The sequence below is a fragment of the Danio rerio genome, chromosome 5, assembly GCF_052040795.2.
Source record: "Danio rerio strain M-AB ecotype USA chromosome 5, GRCz13ab, whole genome shotgun sequence".
NCBI classification, from domain to species: Eukaryota; Metazoa; Chordata; class Actinopteri; order Cypriniformes; family Danionidae; genus Danio; species Danio rerio.
Window position 1 is genome coordinate 13964225 of NC_141025.1, and position 24968 is coordinate 13989192.

Below are 24968 nucleotides of genomic sequence, written 5' to 3' on the forward strand. Positions count from 1 at the left end.
AGTTCTCATCATCACAGACACTTTGACCTGTACAAACAGACTCCATTCGCTGAACTCAAGCTCAAGTGGACAAACAGTCATTATCGTAATTATTAAATGTAATAGCAACAATAATGAAGAGGTGCTGTTTGAAAACGAGGGCACACAAGATCTCAATTTACTCCAGCTATAGATACCAGCTTCTGAATGAGTGAGTCAACCTGCAAAAGCAAACAGCCATAGAGAGATAAGCCTTTACACCGAGTGACGCATTTAATGGTCGCAGTGACAGGAAACTCTCACCCTCAATGTAGAAAAATGACTTTAATTACTTAATAAGCTGGAGAACTGAGGCTATATTAATAAAAGCACAATATAGCATCTTGGATGTGTATAATAGTTCAATGATCTATGTTTCACAATTGTGTTTTTAAAATTGTGACTGATACCTCGATTGGTATTATCAGTAGTAATCTGTACATCTGAATGCGACACTAATTGCTTTTTTCATCCAAAATATGAATGCATTTTATGATTATCTTGACAAATGTGCTGCACAAATCATTTTTTAAATGCATTAGAAGTTAAATCAAATAGAGTAAACAATGATTTAAAAAAAAGAGATGAAACGATGAAAAAAACAAACTTAACAGGTCTAATTTGATCATGTTTGCTTTTTCTTTTTGATAAATAATTAGAAATGCATAAGGTCGCTTAATGTATTTTAAGATGATTATTTACCTAAAATTAATAATTGCTATCATTTACTCACCTTTTACTTGTCAGAAACATTTCTAAGTTTATTTCACATGAAAAGAAGATATTTTGAGAAATGTAACCATTGACTTCAATAGCATTTGTTTATTTATTTGAAAAATACAAAATCGCAAAACAATGCAGTGAAGATTCATTATATAGTTAAAGACATCAGATGCCAAAACCTCCAAGTGCTGTATGAAATTTCCATAGAAACTGAACGTTTTTCTCAGCCTCCTTTGTTTATGTTGAGATATTTTACTTTCAAGACTAGGAAAAGGACTTATTCTTTGCCATAAAATTCATATTACTGAAGATAATGAAGATTACTGAAGACACACTGGAGACTGATAAAAATACATATTTTAGAGAAACATTTCAGACGGCATTTAGAGGTTTTTGCATCTAAACTCTTCAATTGTTAAATATAATAAAAATATTGCAGATCTAGAAAAAATGTGGATATTGAAATCCAATTTGATATAATATTTTAAACTGCCAATTTGATAAAATATTTTAAATATAGTGCATTGGGTCACAAAACAGATTGTTCTCTGATATCTAAATAGTAGGTATGTGACTTGGATAAGTTCAAAAATTCTCCAGAAATAGTTTTACACGCTCATTTAGTACCCCAGAATATCCACAGAAAATAAAATAAAAAAACTAATTGACCATATTTGAAATGGTCATGAATATTAATGAGCTCTCAGCACCTGCTCTCTCACTCAGAAATAACCACACTTCATTTGTCAAAAATATGTAATTCCATTATGCCTCGTTAAATCTTTTCAACTGTCAAGAGGTTCATTTTAGCTTGCTATCTTTAATCTATCAGGAAACCCTGTTTCTCTCATTGTGTTGTGGATAAAATATAGGCTAAATTATAGCCTGCACAACACATTTCATAAATGCATAAGAAACTAAATCAAACATGGAGTAAATGTTGTCGCTGGGGCACTTCAGATCATTTTAAAAGGGCACTTTCTATTCAAGACTAAAAAGGGCATGTGCACTGCAAAGGTTGAGCTCTATGTGTGCACGTGCCTGAAAAGGAGAGATTAACTTTAAAAAAAAAAAAAAGAAAAAAAAAGTACAGGTGTAATTTGTTCAAATGAGCTTTTTCTTTCTGATAAATAACTGGAAATGCATAAAGTCGCATAATATATATTTAAAGGGATAGTTCACCCAGAATTAATTTATTTGTCTTTATTTGTTAGAAACCATTCTGAGGTTCTTTCTTCTGTTATACACAAAATATAAAAATGTAAAAAATGTTGGAAACCTGTAAACATTGATCTCAACAGCATTTGTTTTTCCTACTATAGGTGGTAATGGTTATCAGTTTCTAACATTCTTCAAAATCTTGTGCGTTCCACAGAAAAAACAAACTCATAATAAATATTTGGAACCACTTAAGTAGTAAATTTTCATTTTTGCATTAACTGTTTCTTTAACTACATTAGGTAATATCAAATAATAAAAGTTCTATAGGATAACAATCTTAAATGTGTAGTATATAAGTTGGACATCCAGTGATTGATCTAGGTATTGCACTCTTGGTTCAAAACATGCAAGTGCCGGTTGCCAGATTGACGATATCATCACAAGCGTTCCTGACTAGAGCCTAAAGGCTGATTTATACGGTGTTCTTAATAGCAAAGGCGCACGATAGAAGGAATATTTTCCATATTAAAAGGAGTTTTCATCCCAATCAACACCTGAAATTTATATTATAGAAACGGCTTCAATTTCTTGCAGCTGATAACAGAAAACTATGACAATAGTCACCTCAGGTACACCTCATGTGCATTATTTAGTTTTAAATGCTAACAATGAGAGTTTGAATGCCATGTTACATTACATTTATTGCCATACTACTGAAAGCAGCAGCAGATGGTTCACCTCAGATCTTGAAAATAAAATAAACTGTTTAGAATTGTGACTCGGTGCAAACTAACACATATCAGTAGTTCAGCATGTACATTTAATAATGTTAAAGAGGTTTAATATGTATTAATTATATTATAATCCTTACCATTTCATTGAAGTGCAGTGAGTACACTATTCTGTGCTTCTGAATGGCTGTATTTAAATTTCCTCATGTTTCGTCTGGTGCAACTAGCCAAAATGCTCATCACTGCTAATCTCGTCACATAGCGTGTTGGTAGGACACGGAGTTACAATGTAACATGCTCACCTAATGCTTACATTCATAGGGACCTATCATACACCCGGCGCAATGTGGCGCAAGATGCAACGCAATTGCTATTTGCTACTTTCACCTCAGCGCAAGGGTCAATTTGAGGCATTGCGCCACACTGTTTAAATAGCAAATGCATTTGTGATCATATGTGCACCCATAGGCGTTCTGGTCTAAAAAAGCAGGCATGTTTTGGCGCGTTGCTATTTTGAGAAACTGTAAATAGTCTGATCTTTAGACCAGAACAAAGTCGGTCTATTATCTGGCGCAAAGTGCGCCTGGCTTACACACTACACACAAGATGTAGAGCAATACGCAAATATCTTTACATATGAAAAAGATATAATATATTAAGGATATATATAATAAGGATATATATAGGATATAAATATAAATGATTAAAATATTACAAAACATATTAATTTCTAACCTACATGAATTTAAAAACCACTGCAAAATTAATTATTTATAGGCTAATTTATGTCTTTGCGTAAAGGTTTCCCTGTCCACGAGAGCAAAAGCAAAAGTGAACTTACTTTACGTCCTGTAAATAGCAAATGTGCTTATGACACGACGCAGCTGGCTCTTAAAGGGAATGGGAGATGACACTCTGATTGTTTTATTCTCAAAACCAACCCCTTTTAGACCATGTGCCACGGCAAAAAGTGGATTTTCCCGTCCTTAAATTTGCAAATATGGATTCTGACACGCCCTGAAAGCGTTTGCTTTGCGCATGGACCGTCAAAATCGAGCCCATAATGTTTATATTATTTGCTAACCTCATGTGGGACTCTGAATCTGCATCTCATTTCAGAGGCTGCTACTGTCCACCAGAGGTTGCATTTCGGTCACAGATGTATGCTTAGAGAGCCTTCATGACTAAATTAATGAAATACGCTGTTTTCCACCAAGGCAACCCGGAGTGCTGTAATCTAATTGGCTAAAGTGGCATTGTGCTGGTTAGATGACCAAAACAAAGACAGACATTCCGGAAAGCAGAAAATCTGACTTCAGCATTGTTTTTCAGATAAACAAGAATGTTCCCTTTAGCATGTTTTTTAAATATCTGCAAACATATTGTAGTATTTTTATGCTTTAGAAGGAGTCAAAAACTTACATACAACACTATTTAAATTAAATTTGCATTTACTAATACAATAATCCTGCTAAAATGTGCTAATGCACAGCAAACAAACATGAACAGGCATTTACAAATTAAACCATATTATTCAATGTTACCATAATGATTAATAAAGAAGTGGTCAGGATGCAGTTTTTCCTGTAATGTTTGCAATAAATAGTGTTACCAGATTCTCATCAAGCATAATTATGAAATATTACATCTAAAAAAAAAAAAAAAAAGGGGTTTTTTATGGGCACTGAAAAAAAAACATTTAAAAAAAAATCAATGTTAGTGATCTTGACACGTTCAATGAAATCACTTAAAAGCATTTATTCTAGTAGTGCTACTATAAAATTCTGAATCAAGTGATTTCACAAATTTAATGAAACCAGAAGTCATCCAATTAGTGGAAGGAGGCTTTTATGACATTAGTGTAAGCCGAGGAAAACAAATGTACAAGTATAAAGTGCAGAATGAAACAGAAGCTGGAGAATTATGTTCTGTATCTAATGGTTGGAAGTTATACCAATGTTATAGCTATTAAAACCATTTCCAAAATTGCTAATAAAACAGCTGATTTAATGCGCAGTGCAGCTGTGAGCTTTAATGTTTCCCACAAATGTCTACATCGCACATTGTAGAAAACATCTCTCGATTACCAAGGCAAACTTCATCAAGAGAATCTTAAAGAAAGCAGTAGTCAAACCTACAATATTCCTCCTCCTGGTTTAGAGACACTGCCCACAGATCTACTTCTGCAATAACAGCACACCACACAAGTGTTGCAACACTTTAGAGAATTAAACCAGCAAGCCGTAACATATTGTAGTCGACATCAAAAGATTAGAGCCACACACTCTGAATCAGAGTCTAAAACCAACTCTGCAAAGTCCAACAGCCAATAAATATTGCGCTTCATGTCAAAGCCTAATAAATAAACGCATTAGATCTGGGTCAAGTGAACGGAAATGTAATTAAGGAAACCTGTACATGTATGACCCTGGATCATAAGACCATGAAGCACAAAATAAACTTTTCATTGAAGTATGGATTTTGTTAGAATATGATATTATTTGACCGAGATGACGCAACTATTTGAATATCTGAAATCTGAGAAGTCAAGACAAATTAAATATAAATATGGTAAAGCTGTCCAAATAATGCAAGTTCTTAGCAATGCATATTACTAATTAATAATTTATTTTAGGATGTCTATAGTGGGAAATTAGCTAAATCCCCATAAAAATTGTCAAATATTTGCATGCATGTAAATATTCATTTTCCTTAAGGCTTAGTCACCACAGCGGGTACCACAGCAGAATGAACCACCAACTATTCTGCCATATGTTTTACCAGACCCTCTTTTTTTTTTCAATTTTGCGATTGCTGAATCCAGTGCAAAAAAAATTCACCAAAAAGTCAGATTTTTTTTTTTTCGATCATGCAAAATTCTTAAACGCAAAATAAAATCGCAAAAAAAATTAAACATTCACCTAAAATATTCAATTCCAAAACAAATATCAAATTAGATTTATTTCAGTTTGAAATTAATTGTTTACATGCGCTGCGTATGCAACGTTTATAAATCATGTAGATGTATTGGAATGTCTCAAAAAATGACGTCTGAACTGCACCCTGACAATCCCATCATTACATGGAAGTGGGGGGAATTGTTTTGCAGCCTGAGCAGTAAGCAGACACGGATGAACTGTGAGTGATTTACATGTGAGGTCAATGCAAAGATGCGATTAGACATCCTGTGGTGCAAATCGAGTGAATGACACAGCGCAAATTGGGCGCTTCTTGCACTTGACACGTTTCAGACTGCAAAAAAAAATGGGAGCAAACGCCCAACAAACAGAGCAATGGGACAGACAGAAAAAGCAAGCAGCTTACAATGATAGAGATGGCATGACGGCCCCTGACGTGACCGAATTCAAGCGTCAAATGGATAAATGATTTCGCTAAACCCTTTTTCAGTCATTGACGAGAGATAACGCTTCCCTGCCATTAATGAGTTTTACAGCAATACGTCTTTTAGGTGTATTAAGTTAGAAGGAATGCATGTCCTGAGTGAAGTACAGATGTCAGACCAAAATAAAGATTAATTTTAATGATTTGTGTCATTGTCATTGTGTCAGATTGTACACCTTACACAGTAGGCTACCTAATATGGTAAATAATATATCTACATTTAATTTTCGATATTTATATAAATTTTAAAAATCGCAAAATTGTCTGCAAATTTAGGAATTACCACCACAAAATATATATATATATATATATATATATATATATATACATATTCAGTCATGCTGGAGACATACATAAACACACTAAATCACACTTCAGCAGTGTTTATTTTAAAGCGTACAAGAATATCTGCGTGGAAGTGTTTATTTAAGGGTGTACAAGAAGTTTTGTGCACGAACAGAGGAAATCGGCGCACAAGCAAAGAGATTTGCATGCTTGCATTACATAAATGTGATCTCGACTTGTAATATTGCACTTACAGCCTTTGTCACTGAAATAACGTCATGAGTAGTTGGTAGATCTGTGTAAAAGGCCTGCCACCATAGCTGGAAAAATCCTAGAGGAAACACTGAAGTTTATTTGATGTATTTGTGGTGGAGTTTATTCAAGCCTTCTTGAAATTATGATTCACACACACATGCCATATGCAGTATACTGTTTGCAGTTTACTGTCTTTGTTACAAACATGCTCTAGTTTTTTAAACGTTTTAAACTTAATTAAAAAATAAATAAATAAATAAAAGAAAATCACAGAGAGTTGTAATAAATATTTTAATCTCAGTTTCTTTGCAAATAAAAATTCTGTGTTAACATTTTATTATAGGAATATGGCGCCTGTCGATCAATTCGGTGGGCAGGGAAAAACTGCACTCCTGTGTCACGTTGTGGTGGACCTCAAAATCACTGGGATTTAGATCCTATTTTAACATCAGGAAATTTTTAAAAAAAGAGACTTGTTGTGTTTCTATCACTACAATATGACTGCGCCACACTATACCTACACACAGCTCTATCCAAACAGCTTACAATAGATGATTTTCATCATAGGTCCCCTTTAAGATCTGATGGATCACTCCCTACATGTACAGTTTTGTTTCCTTGCTCTCTTAAACATCATTTGGGAAATATTTAAAAAAGAAAAAAAATCCAACAGGGGGCTAACAATTCTGACTTTAACTGCATATGTATTTTTTTCTCCGCTTTCCCTTTCTTTTTTTTCTTTTTATTCTTATGTATAACATGAGATTACATGCGCACAGAGGAAAGCATATACAGCTAAGAGAGAAAGGGGATGTACAGATTTTATGCTTATATTTGTGACTGTGTTCAGATGTTTTCTCACATGTATCTGATCCAAATGTATTATTATTTGAGAAAATTCATTCATTCTTTCCACAGCGGAATGAACCGCCAACCTTTCCAGCATGTTTTACGCAACGAACGCCCATCCAATACTAGGAAACACCCTTACAGTCTCACATTCACACACACACGCTCATACACTACTACGGCCAATTTAGTTTATTCAATTCACTTATAGCGCATGTCTTTGGACTGTGTAGGAAACCGGAGCATCCAGAGGAAACCCACGCGAACATAAGGAAGAACATGCAAACTTCACACAGAAATGTCAACTGAACCAGCGACCTTATTGCTGTGAGGCGACAGTGCTAACCACTGAGCCACCGTGCTACCCCATATTTGATCAAATAAAAAAGATAGCTTACACAGCTTAAAGCAGCTTACACAAACATAGTGCCTGTTCAAAATAGTGAGAGCAATATCATCAACAACATGACAAAAAAATTGCAACAACTTATTTATACCCAAAACATTAAACCCTGTATTTAAGTCTCTGTAATACAGCTTAATTACACTTGCCATGAGAATCCACAGAGAACGTCACCTCCAGTAATTAGACACTGTTATACAATGGGACCAAATGTTTCACACACACACACACACACACACACACACACACACACACACACACACACACACACACACACACACACACACACACACACACACGCATTTACGGGAATCACCGCTTCAGTGCAGGCGAACAACAAAATGGACTGCAGCCTTTCGCCTCACTTTCTCCACTCCTAAATCCACTTACTCGCCCCTTTCCTTCCATTTCCTGTCCTCCGTTCACTCATTCACTTTTTAAAAGCCAAAGCCCTCCCTCAGAAGCACAGCTAAACTCCACATTCTCCAGCTATTACATCACGGGGGGGCTTGGGCGAACGCTTTTGGAGGAAAACTGACCCGCAGATGCAGTTACTGGAACGCTTCTGTGTTTACAATCTGCTGTGGGATGCAGAAAGCAGATCCAAGATTTTGGACGTCATCGGTTCAGAAGATCTCCACAATGCTTTTTTTTTTTGCAACCGTGGAAATTTCTAGGATTCAAGCATTCAAAATCAAATGACCCATTGTTTATGATCTGGTTTGCCAAAACCACTGGCAACTAAAACTGGCATGTATTTTGCATAAAACAGGATGGGATGACGGTGTGTCCCGAAATGCTTCCTTGTGCACACTGGGGTGTAATGCAGGATGCAAAATCCAGTAAAACATCCAGAACTCCCAACAAGCATGCAGTGCAGCGTTTAAAGAAAGAGTTCAGCTAGAAATGATAATAGTTTAGATTTTTCCTTAAAAAAATGTTGAACACAAAAGAAGATGCTTTAAAGAATGTTGGAGATCAGTAACCATTGACTTCAATAGTATTCGTTTTTCCTACTATAGAAGACAACGGTTACAGGTTTTCACTGTGTTAAAGAAACTGAAAGAATTAAAATCACTAAAATGAAAATATGTTGATGAACACAAAAGAAGATGTTTTGAAGAATGTTGGAAAACTGCAACCATTGATTTCAATCGTATGTTTTACCTACTATACAAGACAAAGGTTACAGTTTTTCAGACTGTTAAAGAAACTCAAAGATGTAGAACCACTAAAATGAAAATACGTAGATGAACATAAAAGATGTTTTGAAGAATGTTGGAAACCTACAACCAATGACTTTAACGGTATTTGTTTTTTCTACTATGCAAGTCAAAGGTTACAGGTTTTCAGTTTGTTAAATAAACTCATAATTGTTTGGAATCGCTGAAAATGAAAATAATAGTTTTTTTCTTCTGTTGACAAACACAAAAGAAGACGTTTTGAAGAATGTTGGAAATCTGTAACCATTGACTTCAATAGTATTTTGTGTTCAACAGAAGAATCTCAAAAGCTTGGAACCTTTTGAGGGAAAGTAAATAGTGAATAAATGATCAGAACTATCTCTTTAAGGAGAGCAAAGAGCAGCATTTCTAAAATAATAAGGAAAAAATCTAAAGTCTCTGGTATTGAAAGAAAATTGAGTCCTATACAGAGGACACTTGAGGAGCTGATGACATCAGCACCTCATCTTTAGAGACACAACAGAACAGATGTCAGCAAAAAGGTCTCTTTTGTGCACAGCATCTCAAATGACAGAACGTACGTGCTCTAATACAACACCAGAGGTATATATAAAAAGCTAAAAGCAAGAATAAAAACATGCTTAAAAATGCTAAAATTATTTTGAAAATATATATATTTTTTTTAAATAAGTACAAAAACATGCATTTTAAGATGCTAATGTAACTTCTTTCCAAAGAAAATGACAAATTGTCATGTGAAAATTATGCATTTATAAAATAATAGGAATATAAAAATGTAAAAAACTTTGCTTCAAAAATACCGTTCAACAAGAAGCAAATATATTTTAAACAATTAAAACATTTTATTTGCATTAATTTGCATTGTAATTTGTGATTTTAAGTTTTGAAAATAGTTTAAACAAATATTACAAAATGAAATTGTGCAGTTTATTTATTTTAAGTCATTGGAGCGTTGTAAATACTCACGCTCGCCTCCCTCGTGACAGAGCGCATATGAGATAAACGACGTCAGTACATAATAACCGGTTATGATTATTACTGAACCTATACCGTATTGTCCGCGTCTGCATTGCGGTGCACTGAAGAAACAATTAATTTTGACACCTCTACAAAAAACAGAGTTATATCCAAACACACATTCCCCATATGGTAATGCAGACATCTCCAAAACCCGACAGGTCGACAAATCTGAACTAGTTTTTATTAAAACAAATATAAATATGCATATAATAAATAATACTGCTAATAATAACAACAATATAGAAATGCAAATTGTCATGAAAAAAACTGAAAAAGACCCCCGAGATGAAGAAGGTTTGAAGCAAGTACTTTTTATATTCATGTAGAAAATAATCGTTTTTGTAACATTTTAATCCTTTAATTTTTTTCATATGTAAAGATTTTTGTGTACTTTTGTACATCCTGTGTTTATTAAGCAATGTATATGCATTTGGACCCGCATAGGCGCATAACTAACGTGCTCTGCAAGGATTAGACCAGCTTTTAGTTGGTCAATGGCGCAGTCTATTTCAGTTCATCAAAATAGCAACATGCCAACAATGGCCCTTAATACATCTCATTTCTAGACCGGCACACCCATGAGTACACAAAGTGGCACAAATAGATTTGCTATTTAAAAAACATGGCACAAAACATGAAAATTACTGTTGCGCTGGTCTGAAAATAGCAACAAATCACACCAAAAAAGTCTTGAGCCTTATTGCGCCGAGTGTATGATAGGGCCCCAAATGTTTGCACATTAACATTCGAAAAACATGTTTGTTTTAACATCATTAATTAAATATATGATTTCAAAACATTGCTAATAAAAATATTGTTATCACAATACTTTAATATAAAGGCCAAAAAGTTAAGGTAACTCAAACCATTTGAGGAAACTGATTGCAACAACCCACATTAAAAAAAAAACAAACCAAACAAAATTAAACAAATATGTTCAAAAACTAATCCTAATGAGCACTGTGAATATCCATTTGGGTAAATGAAGAGAACTCAAAATCAACCGAGTACTGTAAAACCCAATAAGTTTAGGTAACTCAAACCGTTTGAGGAAACCGATTGCTACAAACCATGAGTAAAAAAAAAAAAACTAATCTATAGTACAGTGAACTTAATCCATTTCAGTTGAAGTAATGAGGTATTTAATTAACCTTCAACACGGAGTTCAAAACTCTTTACAAATGAGTGCAATCAACTTTCAGTCAATTTTGAGTTTACTACACTCATTTCATTTGATAAAGTTGACTGTTGGGTTTTACAGTGTAGAAAACAATATCGTATATATTTCAGTATCGTGCCATCCCATTTTATCCAATGCATTTCATTCCTGTATTTTTCTTACAACCTTGCTCTTTCTTTTTAAAAAATAATACTATTTAACATGCCTACCTTCTTCATTTACAGCAATAATAATCACTTTTTTCTCAGGTATAACTCTGCATTGTCATTTCACTCTGCTGATTGTCATTACATAATTAACATTCTTCGTTAAACATTCCTTTTTCACAAAAAAGCTGTTGTCGGTCAAAAAGCAAGGCTGAATAAAAGCTACAGCCTGCTCGGCACAACATGTTACAGGCCTACACGTCCATATGACAGTCAACCCAGGGTGGCTTGTTCTTACTCTGGAGCTGTTGGAGTGGGTGTGAACCATTCATTCATCCGTGCGAGAAGAGCAAAACTAGGCCTGCCAGCAATGAGCTCATTCGTTTAGCCAACGGACTCCTCTCAGCAGAACAGATGGGCCATCAGACTGCAGATCTGAGCCAGCAGTCTCTCAAAGAAACGCTCAAAAACTTGATCACAGCCATTCTCCGCAGTTATCATATCAAGACCGGTGTATAAACGCTGTAAAAAAAATGCTGGGTTCCAAGCAATTAATTTGTGTTGGGACAACCGTAAGGAATTAAGTTAGCTTACTAGATTTTAGAAATTTAAGTGAATTGAAGAAAAAAATTAAGTTGAAAAAAATCATCGTATGAAACAGCAAGCATCATTTTTTGACTTGATGTAAATTCGAGTTGTCAGGATATTGGAACTCGGTACCAATCGATACTGAAATGTTAAAAAGTCAATTTCCAGCTAACATTTGAGCACTGTTGAGCTTGTTCTTAAACACCGCTAATTGGCCGTTGTGTTTACGTGCTCAACAGAAATGACTGTGATTGGCTGTGAAGGTTATCAGTTCACTGAACTCACTGCTGTGTACTGAGTATAACCATACATAAATTCACAGGAGCTTTTTAAAGCCACGATTCATTAGCGGATCACTAGTATGTCACCTTATAGACAAACCAGCTGATTGACAAGACTTTGAAACGCTCCATCGTCCCTGTATCTGTGTTTACACTCAGTAAACAGCAGTGAGTTCGGTGAACTGATGCTATATTAAGTTTTCTATCTTCTAAATGCAAACTGTCACTGTTTTGCTGCACACTAGCTTCTAGATTAGGCATGGGACGATAACCGTTTATATATTCCAATATCGCAGCTTAGAAAAGTCAAGGTTTTGAAACCACCAATATTTATATCGTTCCCAAGGTATGTGCAAGATTTTTTTATTTACTTTTTTTTAGGACAACAGAATCTCCAGCAGAAAAGATATCCAAAGATGCCGTTTTAAAATTTTTGAAACTAATGAAGACAGCAGAAGTCAATGATTGATTTGAATTAATTAGCCTGACATATTTACCACTAAAAAATATTTTAAACCTTTCAAAAAATATTATATATTGTTTTTAAATTTTTTTACTTTAATTTTTTTAAACCTCTAAATCCATCAGACCTCTTTTCTTGTAAATGAGCATTTTCTATCAGGCTCCTCCGATAAGGTTCAGAAGTTTCATTTTATATGTAATGATAAAGTTAATAGCTAGTAAATAAAATACCTTTTTTCAAAAATGTCACTTTAGACAATTCTTTGTTATTTAACAAGGTAAATTTTCTTTTGCGTCAAACCCAGCTAAATCCACGTCTGCTTTTTATGCAAAACCCTCTAAATCCACCTATTGGAACAAGACAGTGTAATTAGTTAAAAATGAAGATGCCATTAGAAATTATTATTTTACCAAACATGAAACACACTACACAAACCACCTGAAATTTAAAGTATATAAATCTGTCAAGTAAATCCGCTGAGATAAACCAGGGACAAAGCAGAAGGAAAATGAATTAATGAAATTTGTTAAGTAAGTGCATTAATCAATAACATTAAAACTGACATTAATTAAATCTTAATAATCTGTTGTCATTTCTGATATTTGGGATACAGATTTAATGTAAGTAGAGCACTGTAAACATTGCAAACATTGTAAACGAAACTTGGTAGATTCAAATAATGTAGTGTAAAAATATTGTGAAACATCAATATCTGTGCATTGTCCATTAATATAAAAATCCTATCAGACGTAATGGGTATAATGAAGTAATATTAATAATTTATAGTTTTATACATTATATTTATCTTTTTAAAAAAATAGCTTACATTAGCAATTAAACATAAGGTAGGTCTACTGGGCAAAAAGGGGATGCCTCTCAGACAATTTTTGAAGCTGTCATTCATTTATTCTCACTATATATCGTGAAATGGAGTTGCCGTTTATTGTATAGTAAATCAGATTCATTCAAAGTAGTATTGCCACACAAACAAATGTTATGAATGCATGTTACACTTCCGACTGCACATTGTTTCCTTTTTCTTATAATGCACAGAGTTTTTAGGAACGGGACGTTTTCATTTCCCATTCACGGAATTCTGACAGCCTCATCTAGTTCATCAATCTCCATCTTTTAAAATCAAAATCGAAAGTGGAATATGTCTCCTCATAAAAGCCGGCGTATTAGTGCACTGCCACATTGAAAACATATGATTCAATTCACGCCTTCTGATTGGTTCTCAGGACATAGCAGCTTTTGCTGTCAAAGGCAAGTGGCGTTTAGCGGCTTTTGCCAGCAATCTGTAATTTCTGAATGCGCTGATGCTGGGATTTGGATGATTCGCAGCAAATCTATTTGTTTATGGTGTACTACGTGCCTAAAGCATTCACTCGATGTCATTATCTCATTTTTGGCGGAAACGGCGTTTAGTTGTTTTTGCATGTGAATTCTTCATACATATTTTAGAGCAGTAAACACAATACCGTGATACCGTGAAACAGAGATATTTTTATTTAAGGTTATCATACCGTCAGAATCTTATACCGGCCCATGCCTATTCTAGATATCCTAAAAACAAACAATACTGATACTAACATCTAAAAACTTTGATTTAATTTCATGGGACATTTAAATTCAGGACAAACCAACTAACTAAAACGCAATTCATTGAAATAACCATAGGCACACCTCTCACCAGGAGTATTTTCAACACTTGATATTAAATAGATGAATGTGGAGCTCAAAAATAATTATTTGTTGCCATTTTAAATATTGATTTATATTTTCCAACTTTCCTCCTTCCACCCATTTGAAAGAAAGATGTTTATAATCTCCAAAAATAATAACATTTAATGAAATGACTCATTCTTCTATACACTATAACACATCGTCCCTAAATACACATGAAGCCACAAGATTCCACCGATAAGCAATTTGTCTGACGCAACAGAAACAGACTACAGAATACACAAGATATCTCACTCCTATAGTTTTAAATGGGGAAAAGTATAACGGTCAATATGGCAAATTAAGCCCTGCCTACTAGTACCAGAGACAATTATCTATCGCTATAGACTGACGTTTCTCTGAGGAAGAAGCTTGAACTAGCCATGTGCTTTTACAAAAGTTTTTGTGGTCAACAAACGCACTGAATCTCAGCGAATTCTTGCTTCACTGACAAAATATATCCACACAAGCTTGAAATCAGTACTTTGAAAGGAACCAGAAGCACTTGAAAACAAAAAACAGCCAATCCTGTCAAATGCTGTCAAATCACATGACAGCAACTACTCAAATGCCCACAAACTTGTAAACAAAGAGTCGCTGTCATTTCTGGAGGAGATTACTCATCAAGACCAAGTTGTGGATTACTTCAGAAGAGCAGCACGATCTGACAATCATTATTCAGAGGATGATAATGCGTAACACCGCCATAAATGAGGTCGGTGTCGTGATCTCGTTCTTTTCAAGTGTGTATGCGCATTAGCAAAAAATTTTAAAAATGCTGATTTTGTTTGATTCGAACATTTATAACCTAAGCTTATGGGACAGTTGTTGTTTAATTTTATTGTTAATTCCATGTATGTAATGTAACTGTAAGCTTGGCAAACAGAAACTTGATGTTTCCTCATTCAGAGAGAATGCCCGAGAGGTCTTTTAAAGATGGCCCCTCAGAGAAATGACTCCCCTTAAAGGCACTTTGAGAGAAACCTCTAAATACCAGCCACTACACTCCCAATGAAATAGTAAAAGCTTTTAATTTATTTAATACATATTATTATTTATATTTATATATTTATAAACAATATGTTGTTTATATGAAGAAATCTGTGTTACAAGTTAAACAAAAATTCTATTAAACAATTATATTTTGAATTTAAATAGTTTTTTTTTGCGTTTACATTAATTTTACATTTAAATAGGCAAAATTACAAGTTTCAGTATTTTAAATGCGATTAATCGCGATTAATTTTTTTAAAAAGGTTCGATTTATTAGTTAATTTTTTTAATCGATTGACAGCACACACATATATATATATATATATATATATATATTAATACACACACACACACACACACACACACACACACACACACACACACACACACACACACACACACACACACACACACACACACACACACACACACACACACACACACACACACACACTCCCGCAATGGCTCTTTACAAAAATGCATTTGCCAAAAAAAATCAGAAATGGCTCTTTGCTTTAAAAAAAAAAAAAAAAAAAAAAAACCCTGACCCCTGATTTAAAGTCATACTTTCTTTATTGAATTTATAAGGTTAAATATCAAATGCAAAATAATCAAATAAAATAAAATCCTTTATGTTCTTAAATATCCAAGCTTATTAAAGCCCTTATGTACGTTTTCCAGAATAACTACCTTTAAACACTATATTGTGAAAGATACTGTTAACATGAAATAAATGTTCTCATACAGTAAAATTAAAGATTGGACACCGCCAAGCCCTAACTTTAATGACAAAAAATAAATATATTTTCATTTAACAAAGTTGTCTATTTTGCTGATTGGCAGTATTGGAGTAATATTTCACATTTAACTTGCATGCGTTATGCTTCAAAGCATATATAAATACTTTTGGATGGAAAAACATCATGCCATTTGACTACGAGACAAGTGAACATTTGCATACTGTAAGAACCTTAAACAGCATTTCTATGTGGAAAATGATGTTCATCCACTTTTGCATCTATACGCATTGCTTAAAGTCCGGGTTTTAGGTTCAACTGGAGGACTATCGGTTTTAACAGTTTTTCGTGGGTAGCTCCAACAGCCAAGCGGATCCAAGTGCCTCTTGTTCCTAGCAGTTCTGCACAACCTTGGGGAGCCTGCGCGCCCACGCTGCCCTGAAGAGCCCTATGCCACCCTGACATTCCTGGAAAAGCACTGCGTAAAATCCACACGCAGGATTAAGTTTTGATATCTGATATCTTCATGTGTACAGACTGGGAGCTTCACGGATCATGCATGGAACATTACGTTTTGATGCCTGATATTTTTGTATTCACGGATTGCTAGCACAACAGAGTGTGCAGAGTGTAGTGCACATTTCTGCAAATCTGTGCAGTGCACTCTTAATATTAAACCTAAATGGCCTCAAGAATGAATTCAGCATCAGAAAACACATGCAACAACCGTGGGACGTAAAAAAAAAACATACATAATCTAAAACTAAATTTGCAATTCAAAAAATGATGAATCAAACACTAATGAATGACCAAACAGAACTGGTTTCCTACAGTCAATCTACATTTAAAACAGTCCAACATATGAAAAAAAGAAAAGTGCATGCAACTGGTTTGAAGCAAAACCAGCACGTCCGTGATAAGTGTAGCTGCTGCACTGCGCTGTGATTGAATGAACAAATCCAAGCAACAACAAAAAACTACATAAACACATACTAATACTCAGAAAAATAACGATAACCAGATATATAAAGGGATAGTTCACTCAAAAATTAACATTTACTCACTATTTACTCAAGTGCTTCCAAATATAGTTTCTCTATTCAATTTAACACAAAAGATGATCATTTGAAAGCTGAAAACACTTAACCATGGGGGGAAAACACATAGAAGTCAATGGTTACAGGTTTCCATCATTTTTCAAAATATCTTCTTTCGTGTTCAACAGGAGAAATATTTGTAACAAGTACAGAATGAGCAAATGATGAAATAATTGTAAATTTTTTGGTAAACTATCAGTGTTAGAAGGAAAACATCTTACCAAACCATGCCGTAAGCGCCTTCTCCGATGTAGGAGAGGTTGCTGTAACGCGGCCCGACATCGAAAGCCTGCCCGCGGACCATCTCGGCACCGGATCCGGGGTTCGGGCCGCCGCCAGCAGGGGCAGAAACCGCAGCTGTCGCCATTGCTGAGAAACTGAAGCTGCCTTCACAAGCAAAACAAACGCGCTTTTCTCACCCAAAAGCACCAGGAAAAGCTCTTAGGTAGAGTGAAACACGGCGAAAAGCGACGCTTTTAAACTGAACCGAAGACTCGGTGTTGGAGAGCAGCGGCTGAAATGCTGTTGACAGGCATATATTTTCTGCTGATAGTAAATTAACGTGCGCGTGGCTCCGAGCACCGACTCACCGACTGACTGACTGACTGCAGCCGGAGAGAGAGCGAGTGTTTTACCGCAGGAAGTAGCGGAGCAGATCACGTGGGCAGGAGTGGAGAGAGCGGTACCATAGAGACAATTAGCTTTTCATTAAAAAAAGAGCTGCATATCGATTAATATATTCATAATAGCAATACAGTTAATTAGAGTTACATAATAATCACCCCATATCAAAACACACTGAGAAAGTAGGCAAACAACCAAAGAAAATGTTGTCACTATTTTGTAAAATTATAATTATTAATTTCCCATTGGCTTAGATCTTTTTTTAATCAGGTGTCGACACAGTGGAATGAACCGCCAACAACTCTAGCATATGATTTATGCAGCAGATGCCATTCCAGCCGCAACCCAATCGCAACCCAATAGGCTACAAAAAGCTTTAAAGAGCTGCGTATCGATTTAAATAAAATTTTATTAGGGGTCGCCACAGCGAAATGAACCGCCAACTACTCTGCCATATGTTTTATGCAGGGGATGTCCTTCCAACCACAACCCAGTACATCGAAATATACATATTTATTGGATTTACTAAATTTGGTTTAAGGTAAGTGGTTGCAAACCGTTTATATGAGCTGAACAAACGTTTAAATTTAGCCCATATCAATTGTTTGCAACCATTTACCTTAAACAAAATTTGTAAATCCAATGAATTATACTGCGAAAACCAAGATTAATTTATATTATTACTATGTATTTATTGGATTTAAGTCAGGAGATTGGCTGGGCCATTCTACAGCTGGATTTTCTTTCTCTAAAAGCATTCGAGAGTTTCCTTGTCTGTGTTTTGGATCATTGTCTTGCTGAAATGTCCACACTGGTTTCATCTTCATCAGCTGCTGTCTGGGCTTTCACTGCTTTTTTACACATCCCTTTCTTTACGTGTTCGCTACTTCATTTCATTTTACAGTATTATTCATAATTTAATTCATAAACTAATTAATATTGTTTTCTTTGCAAATATGGATTTCTTCTGTTGTTGCCAACATCTAGTGAATAAGTCAACAGCACCTTTAGAAATATGTTTTCCGAGAACAATGGTGTCGTGTTTAATACTTATTTCCCTCACTGTACATCCATGCCTAATATCAATTGGCCAGAAAGGGTTAATCGATGCTCAAATTTAATGCTCAACCCAATTCTTCAGACAGTGCTATGTTAGTTTAATGTCATCACTAAAAACAGATTTAAATGCAAAAATAATAATAATAATAATAAAAATTAAATAGTGTTTATAATGTTTGACATGCATGAATATTTGAGGTTTCAGAAAGACTTTATGAAGGTGCAAATGGAAAACCTCATTGGAGAGCATGCGGTTTTCAAGCATATTTATGCATAGAGATTGCTTACACATAATACAGCACAAAAGCATGGCTATGATTTAATAATAATAAAGAAAAAAACACAAAAGATCTACTCAAGTGATGTGAGAAATTAATCCAAATATTTTTTTCCTCATAAGAGTTCGGGTTTGTTCTGTAGTTTATTTCTTGTGTGTGCATAATTGAGAGTGTAAGCTTATGTGATAGGCAATCTTAAGTGCATATTAGTGTGGTTTACTTGTTGCTAACCACACACACAGACACAGCTAAACTAAAACTGTGGCAAACGCTAGCGCAGTCAAGGAAGAAAAAAAAAAATCCAGACACCAGACGTGACGTGAAAAGCACTTTATTCACATTATATGAGATTAAAACCCAACGGTTTGGTTCAAAGTCCACAAAAACTGCATAAGAAATGCCACGAGACGGAACTTACATTCAGTTAACATACTTTAACAGGCATAAAAGATGCCATTACAACATGCGAGAACACTTAGGTCCAAGAGGAATTGGCTTTAGTTAGTAAAAAACGTATAAATGTGCACAACGACGACAGCAGTAAAAAGAGAAAAGTAGGCGATTGAAGACTCAGCGCTCTTAAGTTTATCAGTCAAGCTGCTTGCTTGTACTTCGAAGCTGATTCTGAATGTGTACATCAAGATAAGGCACTTTATCACATGCTGTGAGCTGTTAATACTCATGTGTTCCCATGACTATGTTCACTTAATAGAAATAGAGACAAGCAATAGTTACAAAACGTCCTGTAGGCGAAGAGTCTGTATCATCAGCACTGAATATACTAAAGAGCATGTTCTTTACAAAGTGGTAACACTTTAATTGAAGAGGAAGTTCATAAGACTGTCATGAAACCTTTATAATAAGGACATGACACATTATCTGCTTGTTAAGTGTGATGCGAACTGGTTTCCAGGTCCAAGCGCCATATTAAACTGTATAGGGAAGCTCATTAAAGGGAAATAATAAAGGTTTATGATGTATTATATTAGAAAATCATGATTGCAATATATATTGTGGGGGAAATAAGTTTTGAACACGTCATGTTGTTGTTTTTGTCTGAGAGCTGTTGACATGGAATTGGACCAGATTTTGGTAAAAAAAGAAAAAGAAAAACAATACACACACAAAAATAAAACAAAACAACAAAGATTGTTGTGTAATAACAATGAAATGACAATGAGGAAACACTGAACTACTGAAATGTACTGAAAGCTAAAAGACGCCTTTCATATGGAGAATGAAGTCACATGAATTGTTCAGATGTGAGTTTTCCACAGACTTTTAACAGAGTGTAAAAATCTTGACGGTTCTGTGGGTCTCGTCTATCAAATCCGAGCTTTAATTTGTATTCTTTATTAGATTCTGATCAGGGGATTGGCTGGGCCATTCTTCAGCTTGATTTTCTTTCTCTGAAAGCATTTGAGAGTTTCCTTGTCTGTGCTTTGGATCATTGTCTTGCTGAAATGTCCACCCTGGTTTCATCATTATCATTCTGCTAATGTAGATGTTGAACTGAAGCAGCTAATATTCATTTATGATGAGGAAGGGCAGAGGGTTGCTGAAGAACTACCGAGAGATTTCAGCTGCTGTCTGGGCTTTCACTGCCTTTCTACACCTCCCTTACTTCATGTGTCCAATAAGTTTTCCGTGCGTCACTTTATTTTATTACACATAACTTAATTTTTAAACAAATTAAATTTGCATATATATTTTCTTTGCATATATGGATTTCTTTGATTGTTACCAACATCTGATGAACATTTCAAGTCAACAGCACCTTTAGAAATAATATTTTCTGAAAAAAAATGGTGACGTGTTCAATACTTATTTCCCCACTGCTTTATATTCGATGGCCAGAAAGTGATTAATTTTTAATAAATTGTTAAAATTATAGGTGGGCATGCATAATCTCGCAATTAATCTAGATTAAAATGGCTCGTTTAAATTCTGCTGAAGGCATTTAGAATATGTGTGCTACCCAAATAATAAGTCTTTGAGAAGAGGTTTCTCAAGCCAGGCGGCTCATCTACTGTTTCCAAAATGCATCCCAAACTGCTTGAGAAACTGTTCTACTACGATAATTGGTGATGAAAATAAATGATGTTCAATAAGATGTACTTGTGTTTACTAACTGTTTATTCAGTTAAACATGAATTTTGAACTGAAGGCCTACATAAGCTCCAAACAGCGATTTTTGATCACCCTAATCCAACTAAAGCCATAACTGAACTAAACAGAAATGGAATCAGGACATGTGGAGTATGCAGATATCAGTGGCATAACTGAAGTAAACACCACGAACCCCTTCTCACCCTGAAGGCATCAAAATCAGAAGCATGGTCCAGCAGCACCTTGCGCGTCAGTATGAGGACGTCAAAGGTGCCCCTTGGCGTCACTATACAGACGCAAAAGGAATTCCATTTCTTTCAATGGGTTGCCTCAGGCGTCGTATAGAGACGCTTAAAGCCTTGTATAATTTCATGTAGGATATTTTGCCATATTTTCCGACAAGTTCCACATAAGGAGCTCTCAGTAAAGGGCCGCACACACACACACACACACACACACACACGCGCGCAAACCCACACATCGCGAAACGCGAAAGATTGTTTTTTTTTCATTTGGTGTGCGTTATTAAATTCCTTGACACTCTCACCAGCTCTACTCCATATTTGTGTCTAATACACCAGTTTATCTCGAGGCATGAAATGAAATGTTCATGAGTTTAAACTCCAAACTGCAGTTAAAGTCAGGCATCCTGCTGATTTGACTCAGAAAGGCACTTTTTTGTCAGACGGCTCACCAGTCAGGTATACATCCATGCTAAAATATCAATGTGAAAGTCACCATAGCTTGTGTAGAATAGACCCAACTCCCAACCCAACTTTGAGAATAGATTAACAGCGATATTTTTAAATCGCACGATAAAAGTCTTGCGTTAATGCCGGTAACGGCCCACCACTGGTTAAAATATTGATATCTGTGATGCAACAAGTCCAGAGACTGTTGTGTACACCATGGTTTTATAAAAACTTCACTTTAATGTGTGATATGACTATAAAGTGGTCATAAACAAATGTTTTCTTAATTAAAATGAGTAGCGGCTTGGACCTGCAAACAGTATTTCATACGGCAAGACTTAACAAGCGGATGAATCTGAAAGCATGCTAATTAAAACGGTCGTTAAGTGTCTTTCGCTCATTTATGTCATTTTTAATTGCAAAGATGACATTGTTTTAGATGTCTATGACAACTTGATAAATAAATGTATTATAACCAGTCTTTTTCTTTGTTATGACAACTTAATATTATCAAGATAACAAAGCCTGTCATAAATCTGTCATGAACATGATTTCGTTAGACCATTATATTCCAATTCAATGTGGTCATGTCATTGGCCCATGAACATTTTCTGCTTGCAGGGTTCATACACATTTTTACTACTAAAATTCCATGACTTTTAAGTACATTTTCATGACGTAATGTCTTATGTAATGTCTACATATTCATGGTAAATAATAAGAAAAAAAATACGTTCAAATTTATTAAAGCATATCATAAAACACGCAGCAATCTATTTTGTTTACATTTGTTTTTATATCTATGTCAAATTTATTTTGATCATGCTCACACCGCAATAACAATGTGAGAGCAAGTCTTTGGCCAAGGGCAGAAAATAAGTAAAGGCAACTAACCTATATTCAAGTTAGGGCTGCACAATATATAATTTCAGCATCGATATCGCAATGTGTACATGCCCAATAGTCACATCGCAGGATATGCAATGTCGGGATTATAGTTTAATATAGTTTAATCATAATTAAGTAAAAGTTTATCATCTGCATGCATTTTTAAAGAGATAGTTCACTCAAATATGACTTACCATTTTCATTACACCCTTCACTTGTTTCAGTTATTTTGAGTTTTCTTTTTTTATTTAAACAAAGATAAAAATTATATAATTTAATAACTCCTATAGTATTGAAACAAGTGAAGGGTGAGTAAATAGAGAGTGCATTTTAAACTTTGAGTGAACTGTCCCTTTAAGGCCTGTGACTGTGTGAACATGTCAATATTTCAAATTTTAAAGCATCCGGCAACAAGAAAATGTTTGTAACTTTAATAAAGATTCAATAATATACAATGAAGACTATGCAGTGTTGATTATTCGATATCTGCACCTGAATAAGGAATACCTGAAAACTATAATTCACTTTTAACTTCATTATATTTTATTTATCTATGCTTGCCATTTAATTTGTTATATATTATTCGAGATTCACTCCTCTGCAAAATCCCCTCAATGAATCCAAATAAACCTGTTAAATCCTCTGGTGAAATTGTGTTCACATCGCATTATACATCACAGAAATACAAAACACTGTAATGTCAAATTGTTCCAGTATCACGTAGCCCTAATTCAAGTATACAGATATTTGTTAAACTAATTTCCATGACTTTTCATAAAATTTGTGGGTTTTTCCAAATTTTTTCCAGGCCTGGAAAAGGCCATGTCAAAATTCCATGACTTTTCTAGGTTTTCAATGACCATATGAACCCTATGCTTGTTATCAAATTATTTCATACTGTAACAAGAGGCGATTTAATCATAACTTAATGTTAAAAGACTATCGTAACATTATTAGTCAATATGTGGCTCTTTTTGGATTCTCAGAAGCTACAGAAATAAAAAATGTAAAACAGGATATACTATGGAAGCATCGTTTTTGTTTACATCTCTTAAAATGGTCTATACTTGAACAAACTGGAACAAACTAAATTTGTCATTAAAATTTTGTGTCAAATTATTTTATAACAGCATCATTAATATTTAATGACATTTTATGATAAATTCAATTTGTACCACTGTACTTAAGGTCAAGAAACATATTAATAATAACGCTATAAAATTTAACACAATTATAAAGGTCTCATGAAAATCATGTTTATGACAGATTTATGACAAGTTATGTTGTCTTGTTCATGTTAAGAAAGTTCATGATGTATTTATGTCAAGTTGCCATGACAGACAGTTCATGATGTATTTATGTCAAGTTGCCATGACAAGGACAGTTTATGATGTATTTGTTTATGTCACGTTACCATAGACATCTCAAACCTATGCTTTTAATTGACATAACTGAGCTAATGACACTTACTGACAGTTGTCATAAGCATGCATAAAATGTCATTCGCATTCATAACATGTCATGATTATACAGGTTTCATAATAGTCTCCTCTAGTGACAAAACACAGGTAGTTCAGTGCTCAAACCTGTTGAAATGTGTTTAAGCAAATGCATTAGAAGAACAATTGAACAAAACACATTATGAATTGAATTTGGCACTATTGTGAACTTTAAAGGAATAACTCACCCCAAAATGAAGCATTTATATTACAGATAAGATGCTTTGAAGAATGTTTCAGCTGTCTGTGTAAAGTCAGAAGGCTCCAAACATTTTTGTGTTTACTGGAATAAATTCAGAAGTGGTTTGGAATGACGTTAAGCTGAGTAAACGATGACAGCATTCACATTCGGGGAAAATTAAGGCAAAAAAAAAAAAAAACAGTGTGATGTCACAAAATTCCTCATCAATGATGCATCCCATTTCCTAATGAGTTGGATGAGATCAGTGCTGATGATGTGCATGGATAATTGGCTTTTACAGTCACTGTCATTTAATACATATAAGCTAGCTGGAACTTTTAAATCACACGATTCTGAGTGATTGTCTCTCTCAACG

The 24968-nt window shown here is 34.6% G+C and overlaps 1 protein-coding gene and 1 long non-coding RNA gene across 2 annotated transcripts in view; both read right to left on the minus strand.

The window, feature by feature from the left end:
* The window catches only part of mapk1 (mitogen-activated protein kinase 1), a 64255-nt gene extending 46390 nt beyond the window's left edge, over window positions 1–17865 (minus strand). Inside the window, 1 exon segment of the mRNA NM_182888.2 lies at window positions 17484–17865. Within this exon segment, the coding sequence (NP_878308.2) occupies window positions 17484–17629 (146 nt within the window). The 5' untranslated portion in view covers window positions 17630–17865.
* Window positions 17866–19538: 1673 nt separating this feature from the next.
* LOC147843884 (uncharacterized) lies at window positions 19539–24180 on the minus strand. The gene is made up of 2 exons (XR_015491004.1): window positions 20430–24180; window positions 19539–20286 (listed from the first exon to the last, which is right to left on the minus strand). It is a non-coding gene; the product is annotated as an uncharacterized LOC147843884 (long non-coding RNA).
* Between the last annotated feature and the right edge of the window lie 788 nt (window positions 24181–24968).